The 22471-nt window shown below is 40.6% G+C and overlaps 1 protein-coding gene across 1 annotated transcript; it reads left to right on the forward strand.

The window, feature by feature from the left end:
- The first annotated feature begins 9798 nt into the window (after window positions 1–9798).
- tlx1 (T cell leukemia homeobox 1) lies at window positions 9799–15440 on the forward strand. Its single transcript, XM_046402979.1, has 3 exons — window positions 9799–10404; window positions 11787–11988; window positions 14429–15440. Exons 1-3 carry the CDS (start codon window positions 9948–9950, stop codon window positions 14637–14639), a joined length of 870 nt encoding a protein of 289 aa, XP_046258935.1. The 5' UTR covers window positions 9799–9947; the 3' UTR covers window positions 14640–15440.
- Window positions 15441–22471: the final 7031 nt, after the last annotated feature.

Raw genomic sequence — 22471 nt, forward strand, 5'->3', positions numbered from 1 at the left:
TTCACTGCATGTAATTTGCCGGGTGTTGCATGTGTGTGTTCAACTAAGGATGGGATAAATGCAGTAGTAAAATTCAGTATGTGTGTATGTAAAAATATACATACTGCCAATAAAAGTTGATTCTTCTTCTTCTAGGTCGAGTCAATTTTCAGTTTCAATTCAATTCAATTCAGTTTTATTTAAAGTGCCAATTCATAACACAGTTATCTCAAGACACTTTATAGGTGTGTAAACAACACTTTTAAAAAAAGAAGAGAATCAGAGAGAAACAGGTCCCAGGACAAAACCCCACGTAAGCATATGATGACAGTGGCGAGGAAAAACTTCCTTTTAACAGGCAGAAACCTCGAGCAGAACCAGACTCAGTGTAGACGGCCTTCTGCTGTGACTGCCTGGGAGGGAGAGGGGGGAGAGGAGAGACAGGGAGATGGAGAGAGACAGGAGAGGGGGGAGAGCAGAAACAGGGAGATGGAGAGAGAAAGGAAAGGGGAAAATAGAGAGAAAAGGGAGAAGGAGAAAGGACAGACAGGGAGGATAGAGAGAACAGTGCAGAGCAGGAGCAGCAGGATCCGGGCAGGGCCATGGAGAGGGTTCTGGAGTCGCACCCATCCAGGATCTCCTTCCTCTCCTCTTAGGTCAGCCTGTCAGGTGGAACATCTGAAAGGTGCAGTAGGCAATCAATCAATTGGTTGGTGGTTGCACCCGAAGAGCTGCATTAAAAGTAAGGCACAGCATCATCCTATCACGGGTATCATCATATTTGCATTAAATATTATCTTGTTGAATAATATTTTTTTGTCTTAATAATATTTTCAGTTCTTTTGTAATAGAAAGAAGTTAGGGGTTGGCAGTTCCAAGAAGTTAGCAGTTTGCTAGATTGAGTTTTAAGAATACTAAAGACAAAAAAAAGTTAAAACTATGGGACGTCACACTGAGTAACAGAAAACACACACATGCCAGTGTTTGACACAGCATTAAAACACATCACTGTGTTATGGTATTTAAGTATAGTGTGACTACACCACACATTGATTTATATTTTTAACAGAAAAATTAGGAGGATGTTGACTTATTGATATTCTGCTGTTTGTGTCTGTTCCACTATATGGGCATAGTGACAGTATAGTCAGAAACATAAAACAAAAACATGAATTGGAGAGATAATCAGCCATGTACTTTGCTGAACTTATTATAATCCACATGATTATACGTGAGGTGTGTGGTGATGGCTTTCCATTCCCCCTGAGCAGCCCCTGCTGTAACCATCATGGTGTTTACACACAGTCATTTTAGACTGATAGTTTCATGGTATGGCTGTGTGATGGATTGTGTTTGGTCTAAAAAGGGACGTTTCACATTGACTCCAGCGATGGACTGCAGTATCACAGTTCTGTTGTTGTGTCTATGACCTCAGCTCTAATGACACATGTTACTATAATTTGTTGCCACAGAGCCAACTGTGAACAGACTGAGAGCTGATAATAACATTGTATTACTCAAAGTGACTTTTTTTTTTTCAATATTACTAATAGTAATACAGTTACACACTTTAAATCTCCACTGTAATCCATCCAGTTGAAATGATTTTAGGTTTGGAGATGCTGGATGAGTTGTTCAGCCCTTTCCATGCGTATTAACAGTTTTTCCATCCAAAAATGACATAGTACCTCTGAGTCATTTTTAAGGTGAATTGAAATGATCTGTGCAATGACTACGACTTGAAACTGGCATGTAGATGCCCTTAGATGAGAATTGTTGTCAATGTGAAATTTTGTCCAGATTGGACGTTACATCGACTTCCTCTTTCATGGGGAAACATCAACATTTGCTGCAACTGTGTCTCTCTTTAGGGAGCATTATTTTGTTAATAACAGGTAATACATATCATATATGACATAAAAAAGTAACTTTGTGTAAAAGTAACTTTCCCTTCATCCCTTATCCTTTCTCAAGGGCATCTGGGATGTTTTTGTCTCCAGTTTCTACAGTTTTAACTGTATTCAGCATCAAAATGACCTTTTGCATGCAAGACCAATATGGTTTTTGTCTGATTCATTCTTTCATCACCGTTAGCATAGCATGAGATACATAAAGTCAATAAACTCTTTGAGAATGTGGAGCATTTTTATCAAATCTGCTTCTGAAAACACATGAACTGTTCATGTTACGAAGTGATACATTATGGCTCCCCCCTTTTGGGTCTCTCAAAAAGCTCTCACAGCATATGGTGATGTATCCACATTCAGTATTCAGTCACTTTGACTGACCGATGCCAACATGGGTCTTCCTCTGTGGAAATTCACACAGCTGCCACATCGGAGATCACGGAGAGAAGATGTTTTTTTTCATCAAAATCTAAAAGTTTCATCTTGTGCTCTGAGAGCCCAGGCAAAAGCATCAACCATTCCCAGTTTCCTCCCCATTCCTCCACACAGAGCTACCCATTCCTCCCGTCAGCCATTCAATCCATTCTCTTCAAGAGGTCAACGATGCTGAACTTGAGTGACAGGAGGCCTTATATGGGAACAGTGTGAAAAGTTGTGGGTCACTGGGTCTATTACTGCATCCCTCTTTTGGGTTTTACTGTACACCAACGCAACATAATCACCAATTATGTTTTTCCCACAGTAAAAAGTCCAATTCCTGACAGACTGTTATAGACAGCCAACGCATGCTGTGGAAAACAACAGCGGCTTCAACTGAATCAGCTGCCTCTCATGATTAAAATGAAGATCCACATAGTCATCATGGGTTCAGTGTGGACACGCAGCATTAGTGTCACCAGTTCTGTATATGACCGGATGTGAAATATGCTCACAATCTCCCCTTCTGTTCAGTTATACTGTTAAATAATAGCCAGAGAAAGTGTTTTTGCAGAATATTCTGATGTGACAATGAGGTGAGAAACAAAAATGAAAACCTCACAGTAGCTCTAGTGGTAAGGATGCTGACCATGTAGGTACTGTGTCCCTGGTTTAAGCCTACTCCTCCCACCTCTTTCCCTGCCAGCTCCCCACTGTCTAATAGTAATGATGGCCAAATGGTTAAAATGGTGACCACATGACCACAACATTCTTGGTTAGATCCCTGGTCAAATTCCTTCATTTCCTGTCTGCCCCTGTCCCATCCACTGTCCAAAGTAGGTATAAAAAAAAATGAAATCTAAATTGCCTATTTCTCATTTAAAATGTTTACAGAATCCTATTTTATTGTACTGTTTTGCTGTTTCTACTGTCAAATAAGATGTATAATTATCTCATATAGAAAACAATCTTATAACTTCCTGATGTTTCCCAGTGAGTAATGATTTGCTAGTCAGAAAATGTCTGCATAGGTTTATGGGTACATTTAGTTGAAGATTTATTGTTTTTTATGCAGCTACTTAACACATACAGGGCACTTCATTTCAAAGTGTTTCAACTTATACATTCAAATTCTGCTCAATCTTAAACCATTTTCACCACATCAGCATTTACTGTGTTTAGCTTCATGGGGTCTCTTTGTGATGTTTGCTTTCTATCTCTTTGACCTACTTTTTTGCTTTCACTCTCTGTCTCTTCATTTACTGACTGGCCTCCATCAATCAGCTGAAAATGGATTTTTTTTGGAAGTACTTGACATTCAGATGATAAGTGCACTGATAGGGAGCTGTCAATCACACTTCAGGAAGGAAAACAGCAACCTTCTGCCTCAGCGATGCCCAGAAAATATGAAGGCTATCAGAGCACCAGTGTTTTCTGCAACACATGCTGCAAGTTGGATAGTAAGCAAAGGAAGTTAGCTCACAGCTCTTTCTGAGATTTATAAGAAAGAGAGACAGAAACTTAAATCTCATTGCTTCTGGCTGTCGTGGCAGAACTAAACTTACAAAGGGTTGGGGTTATATTAGGTCAAGGCTGGCAAAGGTTAAGCAGAGGGCTGCCTTTGTGGTGACATGTTGTTCAAGGTACCAGTGAAACAATGAAATACAATCCAAGACGTCCAATTTTAGCAGCACATTAATGTAAGTTTAAAATGTTTGTAAAAGCTTCTCAGATACCAAAACACAGCACAACATTTCACACTTGAAAGATTCTGAGATCAGATTTTACAGCTATAGAAAGTGATCACGGCTCCAACTGTTTATCTTTCTTCGATGACTATGGGAAAACAATAGATATAGGATATGCACATAGGACATCCTTGCTGCTCATGCGAAGTTCTATTTAAACAAAAAATCAAACATTTAAAGTGCATCACTTCTTGTTACGGTAATCAGAACAGGCCAGATGCCAAGTGAAACGAACTGTAAATGATGAACCATTTTTGTTAAACTGGATTTAGCAAGAGTGTGTGCTTTGGGTTGTACAGGGTGTCACATGCTCCGTCAGGCATTATTTCCCACTTTGGTCAACAGGAAATCAATGGAAATCCCCTTAAGAGCATCTATTCCCTCTTGTCCAAAGTGTTTGAAAGTGCTTGAGACAAAATAAGGAGTCTTCGCCTTCTCAAATTTCTCACTAATGCGACACCGAAACAGGGTGAAGTGTGACGAATACACACTGATGGCCCGCAGCAGACAGCTAAAGCAGCCTGACCAGGTAGGTGTGTACGTGTTTCCTTCTGAGGGGAAGCAGAGAAGCTGTGGGGCTCATGGCGTCCATACAACGCTGGTTCCCTTCAGTGGCGGCTGTTTCCCCGTGTTGCTAAACAAACAGGATGAGCACCCACTTATCTCTGCATCTCAGTATCTCAAACTGTTATTTCAGGCCTGACACAGAAAGTCAGTATTAACTTCTGTCAGTCTCAAAATACTTGTAGTTCTTCTTTTTCACAATCTGCACACCTATTTTTTGTAGTTTTATCCTCCATACAGTTATAATAAAAGATTATGCTGTGACTTCATTGCTGAGATCTGTAACAGGCTATTAGGCATAAAAATTTGTAATGTCCACAGCAGCCTAGGTCCTTAGTGCTTCGATTCAAGTAAGGAAAAACTTCTGAAAATAACTCTTGTAACAAAAAGGATGGGAAAAACCTCAGGAAGAGCTACAGAGGTGGGATCCATCTCCCAGGATGGACAAACGTGCAGCAGATGTTGTACGTACAGAACAGTTAAACAAGTACATTTATCTTAGTCAGGATAACTAATTTTAATCACAGTGTGCTGTTTTGTAATAGCATATCATGCTTAAAATAGTATATTTCAACATATATGACCTTAAATCAAGGTGCTTGCAATGCCACTGGATGCTATTTGCAGTTATTCTGACATGAGCCAATGGCTAGCGCCATGCTAAATTTAAGAAGATTTTCCTGCATATTAAGAAAATAATTCTTTAACCTTTAATTGGCACTTGTGTACTTATTTTCCATTTGGCCGCACTAGATATAAAATACATGCAGGTATTTAAGATTAAATAATTTTACTTGTTTTCAAAAATCTTGCAAATCAGACAATGCTTATGAACCAGTTTCATAATTGATTGATTAGTATGACTTCTTGATGTCAGATCAGAAACCATTTGTTTTTTGTTTTTGATCTTTTTGTGTGGAGGAGTTGTTCATTTAAGTTCTGAACTTGTAGTACAATGAGGTGTTCCTAATATTTTGCTCACCCCACCCATTCAATAAGGGCAGATGAATATATTCGGACATGTCTATGTAAAACACAGTAAAGCTAATAGTGGTACTAGCTATAGCTGCTAATGACCATAAAGTAGAATCAACTCCTCTGTAACACAACAGAAACTGAACATTAAAACTTCATTAAGGTGGGATTTCTTGTAGGACTGTCAAAGGCTTCATGTATTCAATGCATTGTACTTTACTTGGCAAATATGATTTTATACAACTTAATACTTAAGAGGCATTGTCTCACTACTCCACTACATTTGTCTGAGGACTTAAGTTACGAGTTACCTTTCAGATTACAATTTGCCGTACCTTCCCTGTCCTGTGAAAACCATGTATCTCCAAATATGATGATTTTGAATGTGAATTTTTCTGATAACTGAATTTCCTCACTTAGGCTCAATGAAGGTTTATCTTAAAAACTGATAAGCTGCTACTGCTAGCCACCTAAAACAGAAAGTAGGAATCATACTTTACTTGATTGTTTCAACTGAATGTGAATGCCTTCTGCTGTACGTTTCAATCTGACTTTTGCGTGTCAGTGTCTTAGTCTCTTTCTAAAAGTAGGGAGGGTCGACAGTTTCACAGTGAGTGGGCTCACATACACTAACGTACACCCACGGCTGGGCTGTCTACAAAACATCGAACAGAGAGGCTCATGTTACAACACACACACACACAGAGACCGCCAATTCATTCTGTCTTGATATAGCAAGTCCTTGTTGCATAGAATCTTTAGTTTTTCTTTATGAGTAGAGAGAATTCTCCTCCTAAATAAACCTTTAAAATACCTCTCGGGATAAGCCGTAAATGCATGAATCACAAAGCTGAAAAGAAGCTGTTTTACTGAACTTGCTAAAAGTTGACTTTTCAGAGACACGTGGATCTAACAGGACCACTATCCCACAAACATGTGATGATCTCATAAGATGGGATTCATTGTTGCGAATTAAACCAGCCAACACTACATAAAGTAGTTAAAGTTAGCTCGACCATAAACATCAACAGCAATAAAACGCAACATTCACATGAATGGAGCAGTGACATTAGTTCAAAAACAAAAGATATAATAGAAGTGACTGAGGACTGGTGTGTCAGACTGCAATAGTTCTTTAGGTCAAAGAAAAACGTTTGTTGTCCACAGCAATAAGGGGTGAATAAAAAGACCTGCATCAGTCTGACCGTGCAAAGCACACAGCTAGTAAGTGATTCAGGAAGCAAGATGTACAAACAAACTGAAAATCTGAATGAGGCTGTGTCTAAAGGTCTGATGACCAAAGAGTTTCTTCACATGCGTGTTCAACTCCTATCAGATTAATGTAAGGGGTTGAGGATATCTGAAAGGAGCTCCAGCCATTCTGTGGCACCACCAGAGTTTAGGCTGAGTCTCTGATGGACCATGGCAGCCTTAGCTACTTATTCAGCCTGTGGAGCACATGCTGCTTAAACGGATGAGAAATCAATAAGTGTCTCCATTTGAAGTGAGGAGATCTGTTTTTTCTTTTTTTTTTTTTTTTTTGGTTCCCAAACCCCAGAAGGACATCCGAGCTGCAGAAATGAAAAGGCTCGCTCGATAATTGAGTTTGAAAAGATGCCACTGCCAGCCTCAGACAAGAGCGCATATTAAAACAACTCTCATTACAGTTTCCTGCTGTTGAAAAGTTCACATGGTAATCTGAAACCGTCAGTGTAAAACACACACTGCAAAGATGTTAACGTCCACTGTACAAGACTTAGTGGCACAAATGGAATATAATGTTCAGAGTTATGTTTTTAGTGTATGTTCAAAAATGCTCAAAATGTCCCCTCCCACTATACTGATATAAAAAATATAAAATTGCTCTGCTATGACAGGAAACCAGGCACCACTGTCCAAAATACTCATTGGCAAATCATACTCATATCTAAACAAACTGATCAATATTACTACCTGTTCCGGGATTGCAGTGCGTGCTATACTGCAGTTCCACATGTATTTTGTCCAAGTAGTGTTACCATACCCCAGCAGAAGCTGCTGTGGGTATGATCAGTATCAAACACTGCACAGTGTCTATATTACTTTTAAATGTACCAAGTGTTACATGGGCTAATAGACCATCGATTGTGATTGTGTTTTTGTTATTTTGCTCATCCATTGATGCTGATTCCATGTTAACACCACTGCCTTTTAAATACCTGTCAGTATTAGTACAAACTACAGGTGTACTGTGTGTATTCTGCAGCATGCTTTGCTGCTTTGAGGAGCACTTAAGTGTTCAATTTTTTTTTTTTTATTGTGAAATACATTTACAATTAACATTTATTGTCATGCAAAAACAAAAATATAGTTAACACAACTGACAACTTGAGAGGAGTAACTTACTTTGAAGTACAGTAGAACACATATGACATATTCATATTCATGGTAAAAAGTTTCAGGATTTTAAAACTACCTTGTTTAAAGATGTACCCCAAAAATATGTAACCAAATAATCCTTGACAATGTAATCTTAATTTAACATAATTACTTATTCGTTGTAATCTGATCACTTAATCCCACTAACATGTGATCCTTTACGACCCAGTCGTGGTTGTGTTGGTATAAAACCTGTTTTGAATGGATTAGGTGATTAACAGTAGCTGTCTAGCTGTAAACACACACAGCTCCTGTGCTCATGCTCCATTGCATTTCACAGAACTAATTTAGCCCCCTTTCCATTCCAGAAAACTCATTATTGGTCACATTTAAACGAATAGCTGCGCCTCATTGTGCGGATAGGCTACTGCGTGCATTAAATTTTGATGTTGGTCAATTGGCCAATGAGAGCCGTTCAAAGCATATCAAATATTAATACCTTAATGCCCCGCGTGAAGTAATTAAGTCCCAGTGGCTTTTAGAGGGAGAGAAAATCAATGAGCCACATGGTTTAATTTTTCATTTAATTGTTGTGCACCTTGGCTCAGCACCGACACAATGCAGTTAATGGGAAATGCGCAGCACAAAATGCCGCTTGTTATTTATGATCTACGATTAAACAAATTTACATCCATTTGTTATGATACACTGAAGATCCCTCTCATTGACACTGGCTGCATAAAGAACATTTCTGGATCCATTAATTATTTGTAATGAATGTACCTAATGCTGAATAATGAATTATAATTTCTTTGTATTATTAAAATTTCACTTAAACTCCGCGCTTTCGACTGCTTTTGAGTCCTGGAAGATAGAAGTGGAACAGAAGCGTTCCAGGAGCGCGCAGCTCTGTGCTGTTCCCGCAGTAACAAATGAAAACGCATCAGTGTTTGCAGCAATGTCATCACTCTGAACATGAATTAATAATGGGCCCCAGCTCCATAACAATACACGAGTAGCCCACATTAAGCATCAACAACTTTTCAGTGATTTATACTAACCCATTAGGCCCAGTTTATTACGTTTCCCAAAATTCCACAGAATGGATCAAAACATAGGAAGCTGTAGATAACTTAGAAAATAAATAAACTGTAGCTGCAGCCTTGTGGTGGTGTTTTTTAAAAACTTACAATTTATTTGCAGTATTGTTAACTGCGTGGCGTTTATCCACCAAACGTTGCCTTTTTTATAAGCTTTACAATGAGCTAAATTCATGTCACGCTGGCAGACCAATTCAGAACTCGTTTGCGTTTTCTTTTTCCGTCTTATTGTGCAGTTCTTGTGCTTCTACACTCCCTTAAACTCAAAGACAAATGTTGATCGGGACATATGAGCCCTGTGAGATCCGTTAAGGGTTGAATTAGGGCGTTATGACTGCCCGTTTGATCTGAGTCTGGCTATAGTGACTCTTAAGCTTAATTGAATTATTTCGCAACACAATCAGTGTAGAAAAATCAGGGCGTGTTTCTGCGCTCAGCAAGAGCGCCAGTTATAGGCTGGTTCGAGCATATCGCAATGGAAATGTCTGCAATTAAATAAAGAAGAATAACCGGTAAAATGTACAACCTGCAATCAACAGATATTCTCAGTGGGCAACAACAACAACAACAACTGCTTTAGATTTTTGTAAACTTCTGACAACCTCTGGTGCAGAAAACCTCTGGAGCCAGAGCATCCACGGCCTAAAACTGGGTCTTAATCCAGAGCTGTCTATTTGGCACTTTGATTGATGTCCTTGTTCGTCGGTGGGGGCGGTGGGGGTGGTGGGGGCAGTCCAACCTAGCTCTCCTGCATGCGCGCACAGACATATTCGCACATGTACGCCCGCACTAGATAACGACCTGAGCTCCAGCAGGAGAAGCCCAGACGAAAGAGTCCAGGGAGCGGCGCGTGGAACAACCCCCGTTCCCAGCGCCGGAGCGGCCAGCTCGCGGACGCCATGGATCACATAGGAATACTGGGGGCGCATCTACAGCAGCAGCACACGCACGTGGAGCCCATCAGCTTTGGCATTGACCAGATCCTCAGCAACGTGGAGCAGAGCTGCATGCTGGGCCTGAAGATGCACGAGCCGGACTACGGGCACGGGGTCTACAACAGCAGCGGGAGTAGCGGTGTGAACGGCGGTACCTTCACGTGCGGCAACACCGGATATAATGGCACCGGCTCTTCGTGCGGGATGGCTTCCTTAGGGGGTGCTTATCATATGAACATGGGCGTGAATGCGAACGGAACTAATGCGAACGCCGCCGGTGTCATCCGCGTCCCCGCACACCGGCCTCTGAGCTGCGGAAACGGCTCCGTGCCGCCGGTGAGCGGGACCATCAACAACCTGACTGCGCTAACGTTCCCCTGGATGGAGAGCAACCGCCGCTACACGAAAGACAGGTTCACAGGTAGTATAGGATGTGTGTGTGTGTGTGTGTGTGTGTGTGGCACAACGAAAAATAACAGGAAATATCTGGAAAAAAATTATTATTCTGAACTCAATTTAGGAGTAAATTGTCAAAATTGTCCTCATTTAATACAACAAATAGCTTGAAGAAACCTCTGCGGACTAAATAAATCTCCGTGTGTATCAGTGATCACTGACTTAAAAATAAAATATGGTTATTATACAGTCAGAAATGATTAAATGAGGCCTCGTTTAACAAAACACCTCTTTGTGTATGTTTTCCTATAGTGTGGAGTTCTATCAGGACTTCACATTTCCGAATTTTACCTCTCAGATCCATCAATAAAACCGATTAAAATTTCAAAATCAAACGCGGACTTTTTTTTTTTTTTTTTTTTTTGAAAACTCATCTAGTGTTAAAAATGACAAATTCAGAACAATACAAAAAGTTTGTTGTTTTTATGGCCTCCTGTATCTGTCTGAGTGCTGTGCTGTATTGATACAAAGCAGACAGGCAGTCTCCTCCTTGTGTGTTGTCTAATGGCTCTTACCTCCGTGCAGGCTGCCGTTAGCGCTCATTAAAGGTCGTGCCGTTTCTTGTGAGTGTCAGTAATGTGCTGGAGAAAGTGAGCGCTCTAATCTGCTCTGTCCATCTCTTCTCAAGCTCTTCTCCTCTCTGTGTTTCTTTACCTGCTCTGTCTGCAGGGGCCCTCACTTCGGCTGTCTGCAGGCTGCATTACCGTGTTTACCATGTAAACATCTAAAGCCATGCATTTCCAGCGTAATATGCTATGTTATTTAATGTCAGGGAAAAAGCACCTTTATAAGCTAAGACTTGACTGACTTGTCACAATACTGTTGGATAATAAATTATTGTGATAAATCAGCATTTCGCCTGTGCGGAAAGTAATTCCTCTGAAGGTCTTTCAATATGTCATGGAATAAAAATAAATACATAAATAAAATCTCTCTAAATATATATCTCTAAAAATCTATCTATATCTATATCTATAAAATTTCTAAAAATATATATAAATATAAATGCAAAAATATAAATTGGCTATATATAAAACTACATAAAACTACCTGGCTGCAAATGTGAGAGAAGTATAACTGAGGACAATGAATTTTGCAATGCGTTTTCTGAAAATGTCTTCGTCCTAAGTTGTTCTAAAGGTATGTTCCACGTGTTCCTCATTGCGCGCGCTGTGCTGCTGCTGCTGCTGCTGCTTTGCCTACGCGTCCTGCCTACCCTGCTTTGACTTGTCCTGTCCTGTCCTTTCGTTTCCTGTCCTGACTTGTGCTGTCCTCTCCTTTCCTGTCCTCTCGCTCTCCCGTCCTGTCCAGTGTCCCTCTCACCCCTCACTGTAACACGTCGTGTAGGTCATCCCTACCAGAACCGGACGCCTCCTAAGAAAAAGAAACCTCGGACGTCGTTCACCCGGCTGCAGATCTGCGAGCTGGAGAAGCGCTTCCACCGGCAGAAGTACCTGGCGTCTGCTGAGCGGGCCGCCCTCGCCAAAGCCCTGAAGATGACTGATGCTCAGGTCAAAACCTGGTTCCAGAACAGACGCACCAAATGGAGGTGAAATCGCGTTTCGTTTTAGACATTGTTTGTTTGTTTGTTTGTTTGTTTGTTTGTTTGTTTGTTTTTCTTTTTGGTTTTGTTTTTTGCCTTTTACCAATGCATTGTCGTTTTTAGTGTTTGGTGTGTGTTTTAGAACCACTAACCCCCCTAACATTCACTGTGGAGGACTCTGGGCCCGTTCGGTTCCTCAGGGCTGTCGGGGGGTCCTCCAGTGGTTTTTAAAAGGCCTACAGATGGGTTTAATTGACTGCTATGACATGGTCTAGATGGAGACGCAATATGAGGAGTATGTATTTATCATTAGGGTTTGTTTTCATCTCCCTCCCACCACCGAGGCTATCACCATACGGGTACTTAACTGACACTTCAAGGCATGTTTGAACCCAGAAAGATAAACAAATATTCACTCAGTTGCCAGTGTATTATGTACAATCAGACAGAATTAATGCTGTCCAGTCCATAAGTCCCACACTGATCCTTCATCTTTAGTTTTTATTTTTTGATTGTGTGCTTTGTTTTGTTGTGTTGCGTTGCACTGAGAGGTGTTCCTGTTGCCCGGCCTGCCCTCACTGATAGAAATGGCCTTGACACAATAAGAGAAGCAGCTGCGTTTCATGAAGGAGGACGTGTTTATTGCAAGACTGCGTTCAGTTTAGCACGTAAATGTTAAATTACTTTTAAAATGGGCTGGGTGAATATACGTGGTGGCAGTTAATATTTTAAAACGGACAAGATACAGTATTAATAATAAATAAGTAATAAATATGGCCAAGAGAGCTGAACGCACTGCAGCTTAAGAAAAAAAAAACATGCAAGCAGAGAAAATAGAAGTAAGTTAAGAATCAGTTTGACAACGACGGCGGAGTTGTTTCCACAGAAATGCTAACGCTTGAACGCCCCTGATTCTATGGTCTGTGACTGTTTATGTTAAGGACTGACATCATGCTACTGCGACCCGCCCAGCTCCGCCTCTGATAGGCTGACTCTGATATTCCTACCGTAACCCTAACCAATCATCACCGCTCATGCCTCAACCTAGCCAGCAAGCAAAGAAGGCAACGAGTATTAGCCAATCAGAGGCAGAGAAGGGCGGGCCACTTCTTCGTGTGTATTCGCGTGTATTTTCATCTCATTTTCTAAATGCTGTGCATGTTAGAGTTTTTCCTAAAAGCTCGTGTTTTGTCTATTTACGTGTATTCTCTTAAGCTGCAGTGCACTGAGCCCTCTGGGACACCGTAAATATAGCATCGACAGCGTCTTTCTTTCAGATAGAAAGAAAATACCGAGTCTGTTTAAAAGAAAGAAAGAAAGACAAACAAGCATGATGATTTGTGTAAAATACGGTTGAAAGATGACTGGCGGAAGGTATAAACGCTCACCATTAAATATATTCAGCCACATTATAAATTTTGTGTCATATAAATTCATATAAAATTATAAAATTATTAATTTTCAGAAATAAAGACCAGTTTGGTGCATATCGAAAATAATACTTTCATAGACAAAAGGTAATAAATATGTGGCCTTAATACTGCAATTTTATCTCTTTATTAAATCTATTTTTTTTTTTCAAATGTTCTATTTTTGAAAAATTTCCTAGTTTTAAATTTATTTTGAAAAAATGATGTGGACATTAAGAAACCACGATAGAATGCAAAAAAACTGTGGGCTTCGATAGACTGATCAAACCAGTCTTTAGACTCGGCCTGTTCATAATTTCTGCATTTTGTAAAATTGCGTTCTTATCGCTATTATTGCAATATGCACATATGCATGAATACTATCAAGGGTATTATTTGCATTATTTCTAATATTTTCTGAATATTTCAGAGATAAAAATTGTTTATGTGACAGGAAAGAAATTAATAATTAGGAAAATATTTTCACTTTTTAAATTTTTTTTAAAATTACCGGATAAACTGGCACTGGATTTAGCATAGTTTTAAATATTTTTCACACTGTCTCTGAACTGACAACCCGTTACTCGATTGTATATCCTAATAGGCTGTACACATTTATTTTTAGAGCTATTATTTTATTTTTCATGACAGTAGCAAAGCTTTCGATCTCGTAATAATTCACAAATGGTGCGCTGACTAATTCGATTCAAATTGACAGTCATTTTATGTTGTGCGATGCAGAAACTTCGATACAACCCCGGTTCCAAAAAAAAAAAAAGAGTGAGACGATGTATAAAACTGAAATGAAAATTGGGGTTGTAGCCTATGCGAGAAATAAATAAAAAAAACATTTATTTTACAACGAGAAAACGTGTCTTTTGTAATTCAGTGGCGCGGTTGCGCACATGCTGGCATTTTGGTTTGAGCACGCAGAAGCTCTGTACGGTGCTCTGAACGAGCAGTGTACGACGCACCAAAGATCGTCTATGCGGTATGTGTGCGCTGACCCCCGCGGTGTTTCCTGCTTACTGTTGCAGGCGGCAGACGGCGGAGGAACGGGAGGCGGAGCGGCAGCAGGCCAACAGGATCCTCATGCAGCTGCAGCAAGAGGCTTTCCAAAAGACCATCAACCAGCCGGTTACACCGGACCCGCTGTGTCTGCAGAACAGCTCTCTGTTCGCCCTGCAGAACCTGCAGCCCTGGACCGAAAACACTTCCAAGATCAGCAGCGTGTCGAACTGCGAGTAGAGCTAACATCTGGGGGTGGACTGGCTGCTGCAGGGCAGAGAGGCGGGCTGTAGGGATCCGAATAGAGGAGGCCGGGCGCAGAACACTGTTTAATAGATCTTAATTATCAGGTCACCTCCTCTTGTCATAATCCTCTGTCAGACAGACACTGCGCTGCAACAAGCAACAAACTTGCTTCAGATGGGTTAGGCCCACACAATGGTGTCCACATCTGGATCCTTCAGAGGTCTGGACTGAATCCTTGCTTCAGCCCGCCACAGACCAAACTGACATTTTGGAAGTATGTCATGGGCCCAATGTACAATGTGCTCCATCAAAGGACCAAGACAGATTGTTGTTGTATTATAGTCTACCTATGAGGACTTGATGTTTCATAAACAGCATATTTTCATATTTGATGTCTCACAGAAACGGTATGAGTGTATATCTCTGTCATTGGTGTTTGTCTATGTTTATCTGCCATGTTAATGGACTTTTTACTCAACTGCAAAACAACAGGGCACTTGTTTTGGCACCTTGGAATTAAAACATATAAACTGACACTATCTGACAGAACGATGAGGACTCCATGTGATGATTTACAGCAACAAATCTGTCTATTGTACCATTTGAAAATTTAGTGGCTGCATTACCAACAGTCATTTCACATTTCACATTTGCTTAGACTCTTATTTTTGTACAAACCCTATTTTCCTACTCCTCTCTCACTGCTGTTGCATGTACGCAGAAACCTTCGGCTGAGGTCAAAGCTGACCATTCACATCACACACGTTCTCTATGGACATTTACACCCCCACACCCACCCCCATTGCATTTTGTGTGTGGGTGTGTGTGCGTTTTAATACAGCAAATACACCTGGAAAGTTTGATCACAAGCAGAAACATGTTTCTTTTGACATAGTCCATGGGTTGTCAATAAAACAGAAAGTTTTTCAGAAGTAACTGACACTCAGGCTGCTATGATAAATGAGAGTGCTGGAGTGTGTGTTTGTGTGTTGACATAATTACGGTACATGAACAACATGCATCCAGGCTTACTTAAGCTAAGGCAGTTAATATTGATAAGAAATAACTATTCAGACAATAGTATAGTCCTGTAAGCCACAGCTGACAGCAGCTGGGAAGCAAACCAATATGATAAACATTCAGACAAAGCCATGCCTTGATTACTGCATTTTCACATTATTTTAAAACTTTATTTGGAAATATGAGAATATGCAGCACTAATGCACTGACTATTGAGCCAGCAACATTGACATATAGCAATTTGAAATCTGTAGCCTTGCTTACTTATCCTGCCTTTATGGAGCGACATGATTATTTATTTGGAATCAGATATGTATCCACCTGATTTATGTAAGTACAATATTCACTCTCTTTTAGCTCTGTTTTTGGTCTCTACCAATTCCTGAGGGAAATATCTATCTCTTTTCGCTGCTAAATGCTCCTCTCAGGTAGTGCACATTGGATTTTCACAGCTTTTTTTTTCCTGAAGACAGCAGCTTACTGCAAAGGCTGAAAACAATATTATAACAAGTAAAGTGGTGGACACAGCTATAATAAAACGTATATCTCATTAAATCCAGAGGGACCTGCAGATTCATCTGATAATCCTCACACATTTGATACATGATTATGACTTTAAAAAATTGATTATAGTTGTTTGAAGTTTAGTCCTATCTTCAAGAGTGTCCCTTTGTTAAAAAAACAAAACAAAAAAAACAATCAAAAACAAAACAGTTTTTCCACACTATTGTTTCGTCTGATTTTGTGAATACTTAGCACACGTTCCTGTCTAGGTAGCATGCGGCCTGACAGTGCAAAGACAAGGGGAGTGACTGGTTTAATGGGGACACAGCAAGTCATTCAGAGTTACACAAGAGTGCAACAAAATAAAGAAATAAACATAAGGGGGAATCAAATAAATTGGAAACTTAGTCAATCAGGAAATCAAAGAAGATGAAAACAAAAGAAATTAAAAAAAATTAAAAAGATAAAAATGAATTGTAAGAATGGTTTTAAATCAAATTCCAAATGGGGAAATTTTGGGTATGATGTGTTAAGAATATAAATACATATTAAAAAAAAAAAACTCTTTCATGCACTGTGCTGAACCTGCATGTAGAAAGGTTGGGTTCGGGGGCCGTTAAAATGTGATGGCAGAAAAAATGGCATTTTGAAATCATATTGAGTTTTGCCATGTGGGAAAGATGACAAGAAACAGGTCATTCTGCAGGAGAGTCAGGTCTCACAGTTTAGTCCCAGATATGAGGAGGAGGTCTGTGTGGAGACTCAGAAACACAATTAAGATTTTTCAATTTATCATCTGATTTTAAATTGTTTCTGTTTTCATTATTTTTTTAAATTCTCTTCCACAAGGAAAATTTTCCTTTCTTTGTCACAGATGTCTCACTTCACACAAACATAATGTTCATATTGTGATTATATATGATAAATGTATTTTTTGTCCAAGAGCTGTGAGGTGTGTAGTAGAGTCGGCAGTGCATGCTGAGCCAGCATTTTGGCTGTGTGTGTGTGTGTGGATGTGTGTGTGAAGTGTGTGATGTGACATTCTCCAGGACTGCCTTCTAAAAGGTTCAAGAGGAATGTAAAGGAGAATTTCAACATCCACTTGCTGGAAACCTCTTAGAATTCCTTACATATGCACACACACACACACACACGTTTACCCTGGGGAGAAAAAAGTGGTCACCAGAACTGATAAAGATAAAACTAGTTTAGAAAAATATACCATTTGAGACAGCCCATGCAGTATTTTTTTTCAGTCTTTTTCTTCTCAGTATTTGACACACACCTGATAACGATGAAGGCAGACAACATGCGCTGTCCTCTGTTCACATTGTGTACTTTTGGTCAGGATGTGTTTATCTATTTTATTTGACTCTGTCCCTTTCCTGTTTGCCGCTGTGCACAAAGCCAGCTCCACAAAGATGCACTAAGAACAGCGACCTCAGCCTCATCCAGAACCTGTGGGATGAACTGGAACTGTGACTGAGAGCCAGACCTTATCACCGAACATCAGCGTTGGACTTCACTGAAGCTTGAAGAGTGGAGGCTGTTAGAGCAGCACGTTGCTTGTCAGAATCACTGTTCTCATATGACTGGGATATTTATTCCTGTACTCTGAGAAAACTTATCCTAAAGTCCACTAGCTCTTTCAAAAGCATTCAAGTGCATCTTTTGCTTTTCATCAGGGGACAGAGTTTGCTCAGTGCTCACTGACCTCGTGTGCTAAAATCTCTCTCTCTCAGCCTACCACAAGCTTCTGGTGACATAAAGAATCTCGTGACACTCACAAAAATGGATTTTTTGTTTTATAATGATTTTGTACTGTGCAAGTGCTTCTCCAAACTGCCTCCAGCTCAGATGTGTTCTTGGGGGCTTCATGTGTATGTATATTAAATGACCAAAACTATGTGGACACCCGAACTGTAGATTAATTAGAATGAATATTGTGTGACACAATAACTTAAAGTTACACTGACCATCTGTTACCAAACCTTCAACTGTGTTTCACATCTCGTCACTTTAAATGTACATTCTGTCATGGAAAAGCTGCAGTCATCTGCAACTCTTACGTAACCCCGAACTCTTTAAGTGCCCCACTCATTTCATTCATTTCACAAGAGCAAGTCGCATTACAGAAATCGCTCAGTTTCTGATTCAATGTGCTGTATGGACAGCAAATCATCTGAGGAGGATTGGTTTCAGTTCAGATTTGTAGGAACAGTATGAACAGAATGAAATCCAAACGGATGCAGTTGATAATGCACAAGTGGAATCTCTTTATTACTTCTTAATTACTGTGCCGTGATGTTTAAACCAACCATCTGTCCACAGGGAAATAAAAGCCTCAAGTCTACTGGGACTACTACTACTAAGTCTACTAACTCCAGCAGTTCACAGGGGGTTGCTAGTTACCAACCCCTGCGGGCTCTCGCTTGCTATCGTGCCAATTTATGTAACTCTGCAAAACTTATGGGAATTCAAGCAACTTTTTGATTTGCCATCAAAACTGGCAATGTCGAAAAAATTACACCGTGGATTTTTTGCCTCAAAAATTTGAATGATGAAATGTCACATGAAACTGGAGTTGTTGGTCTGCTTTACTACAGCTTTGGTGCACCATATACAAAAACACAAGCTCCTAGGCTGAATGACTCAGTCACATGTGTGGAATGAATGATTTGTGTGCATGAACAGATGAGCGATACGCGGAACAAAACAGGTGAAACAGAAACAGCTTAAAAGATCAGATTCAAAAAGATATGAAAATAGAGGATGTTTTTTTTTTCTAATTCATTAAATATGAAGCGGAAGCAGTCCAGTACCAAAGGAAGAATTGTAAACTGGCTTTGAATCTAGGGCGGCGCGGTGGTGCAGTGGTTAGCACTGTCGCCTCATAGCATGAGGGTTCCAGGTTCGAATCCCGGTCTGGGCCCTTCTATGTGGAGTTTGCATGTTCTCCCTGTGCCTGCGTGGGTTTTCTCTGGGTTCTCCGGCTTCCTCCCACAATACCAAAAACATGCACATAAGGTTAACTGGCTACTCTACATTGCCCCTAGGTATGAGTGTGAGAGTGTCTGTCTTTGTGTATCAGCCCTATGATTGACTGGCGACCAGTCCAGGGTGTACCCCGCCTCTCGCCCATAGTCAGCAGGGATAGGCTCACACACACAGCCCTGCACGGTTAATGGTATAGAAAATGAATGGACGGATTGGACATGCCAAATTAAAGCAACGCTCACTGACATGGCAGAAGCTTCATTAGAACATGTGTTGCCTTCATTTCACATCACAGCAACATTAAACAGGTCAGACACTTTCATCTACCGTAACACAGAAAGACCACCATTTGACATCACTGATATCAAAAGTCTGTATCTCACACACTTTTCATGTCCGAACAGAACGCCTACAAGGATCCTTTGTTTCAGAAAGTATCCATTTAGAAGGCTGTAATGCAATTTTTTTATTTGCTCTACCATGATATGGCCACCAGTCCAGGGTATACCTCACCTCTTGCCCATAGTCAGCTGGGATAGGCTTCACCAGCCCACGACCCTGATGGATAAGCAGTATAGAAAATGGATGGATGGATGGATGGATGATATGGCCAGTCAACAATGGCTGATTGCCTATCTGTGTGAAAAATTATCATCAGGATGCTATCGATATCAGTTCATCCTGTGAAGTCTCAACCAGTGCACTAATTATTAGTTGGCTACAAAGCACCATGCTACAATGTCCCCTCTTTTTTTTTTTTTTTTTTTTTTTTTTTATTAATCCTGCAAAGTCTCTTGGATTCACCAGACACCATTTATAACAAGCAGGCTGCTATTTGAACTGTCTTTACAGTTTAGATGACAGGCAAATGGCGATGCTACTGTGCTTCATGAATCTAACCTGTGCCAGGTAAAAAGGTTAAACCTCTTCCTCTGTGATGTGTGTGTCTTTGTTTTTTGTGTATTCTGGCACCTCAACCATATTTGTAATCTATGATTCATTAATTATTGTTGCATTGCTTAATTGAATGTTGTCTTTAAACCAGAATGACTGTTTACCACCAGTTAAACTAACAGAAGAATGCAAGTGTTGTCCACTCTGTATTTAAGTTGGGTGTTAACAGCTGTCTATGTCTTTCACCAGGAGAGGGTAAACTGCACTCATCACAGACCCAGTGTTTAAAGTGAAGAGGTTTCAAGATCGTGGTGTCTGTCATGCTTCAGTTTGAAGAGGTATAATTTAAAACTGTCATGGTATTTTAAACTTGCAGTGCAAACCATTTGTCTCCCCCTTCTGGCCCTTAGAGTAATTACACAAACACTGTTGTGCTTATGACATGGCTCCACCATACTAGATGCTGTAACTTGTAACCCATAGGTGTAGCCTACTCTGTTGTTACGGTTACTCCCCCCTTCTGCACTGGCGAAACAGACTTAGTCCTGTTGTCCCTCATTCCAAGATTACCATCCTGCTGCTGGGCCTGCCAACCAGCTCTCATTCCTGGGATTCCCAGTCCCAAGGGGCACTGCATCACCAGGGTAACCGTCCTCTCCTTTTCACAGACACATCAGCAGTCACCTAAAGCAGCACCAAAACATGTTGGAACTACTTTACAGTCCGTGGATTATGCGTTTTATAAATATCAGTGATGCTGATAATCTCAGCAGTTACAGGCTGGATGTCATGGCCCTGACCTTGTGCTAGGCATCCTCTTAGATTTCGCCCTCCTCACCACAGCCCCAGTGTCCATCCAACCACCATCTCACCATTCCTGCCAGTATTCCTAACATTTGTTTTTTGTTTCCTGATTTCCATAAAATGTAAATGTTACATATGCAAAGGCACAAACTGTCACTGTATATGACTACTGTCACAGCTTTTCGTTGTGTTTGGGCTTTAGTGCCTTTCATGAACGGCAGTCACAAGTGAAAGAATACTCAAGCGGTTCTACAATGTGCTTTTTCTTTACTTAGTCATACACTGTTGTGTTACGCTGTGACTCTTTAGTTTATTTCCAGGCAACAAACAAATGTGAATGTCTGTTATGGCAATCTGAACCTGGTGTTAGGTTTCTCCCCTCTCCAGACAACACAGAACCAGGACCACTTGGACTGACAGACAGGAACAGAGGATTCAGTGCCCCTCTGTGTGCTACTGTGTTTCAACCAGATGACGCAACAAAACCAGAATCATTCTTGAGGTATCAGAATCAGAATCACGTTCCAAGTACACCCCTAAGTACTTGTACTCCTCCACCACCTCCACACTGACCCCTTTGATGTTGGTAGGGGGTCGCTGGAGCCTTATTCCTTCTCAGGTCCACCACCAGTTCCTTAGTCTTTGTCACATTGAGCTGTAGGTGGTTTTCTCCTGCTCCAAGTGACAAGGTTGTCCACTACAGTCCTGTACTCACTCTCATCTACAACTTTAATATGCCAACACACCAACCAAAGCACAAACCAGCATCATGTCATCCCTAGCACGGTTAGACTGTGGACAAGTGACTGTCAGAGCCAAAGAAACTCAAACAAGGGGAAAAGGAACATTATGGACTTAGAAGTCAACGGCAAGGTATGGACAAAGCGTGTGATGACTAAACCTGTTGATGTTTGTTGCCAGTGCTGTGACTATAACCATGTGACCACAGTCCTGTGATTATATCCATGCTCATTAGCATCATTACCACAGTTTCTTTTGTAGGGCCAATCTTATGTTACTACACTGCACAACAGACAAGTCTTTTCTTAATCTTGAAGTTGTCTATAGTGTTCAGCTTACTGCTACCCTTTTCCTCTGTGCTGCTTGGCACTTGTTATCTCTCACTTGCTCAGCCACACACTCAGTTACTCTTGTAACAGTATCCCATATCACTGTGAGTGTCTATGTAATGACACAGGAAGAACTATGGGTCCAAACGCTGAAAAGCATTCACAACCATTCTTCTCTTCTACAAATCAACATTCTATTCATTAGTGTGATTGCTGGACTCAGCGTTTCATATTCATTTATCTGCTACTCCACACAAATTCAAGCAAGCGATGCAGTTTACCTCCCAGCCATTAATGAAGGAATGCAATTTGACTCCCAGCTTACACCATACTTTTCAGCTTTCATCCTTTTGTTATATAGTCATCTTTGTGGACGGGCAGTAAATCTGCATGTTCTTTGTGGGGAGCCTGCGGCACTATCAACAAAATGATCAATTTGGGAGGGCCTACAGTTAGCCTAAGAGTCCTCTGTTATATTATATATCAGGAGGTCACAGCAGAAGGCCGTCTACACTGAATCTGGTTCTGCTGGAGGTT

This window comes from Scatophagus argus, chromosome 10 (assembly GCF_020382885.2).
Source record: "Scatophagus argus isolate fScaArg1 chromosome 10, fScaArg1.pri, whole genome shotgun sequence".
Lineage (NCBI taxonomy): Eukaryota > Metazoa > Chordata > Actinopteri > Scatophagidae > Scatophagus > Scatophagus argus.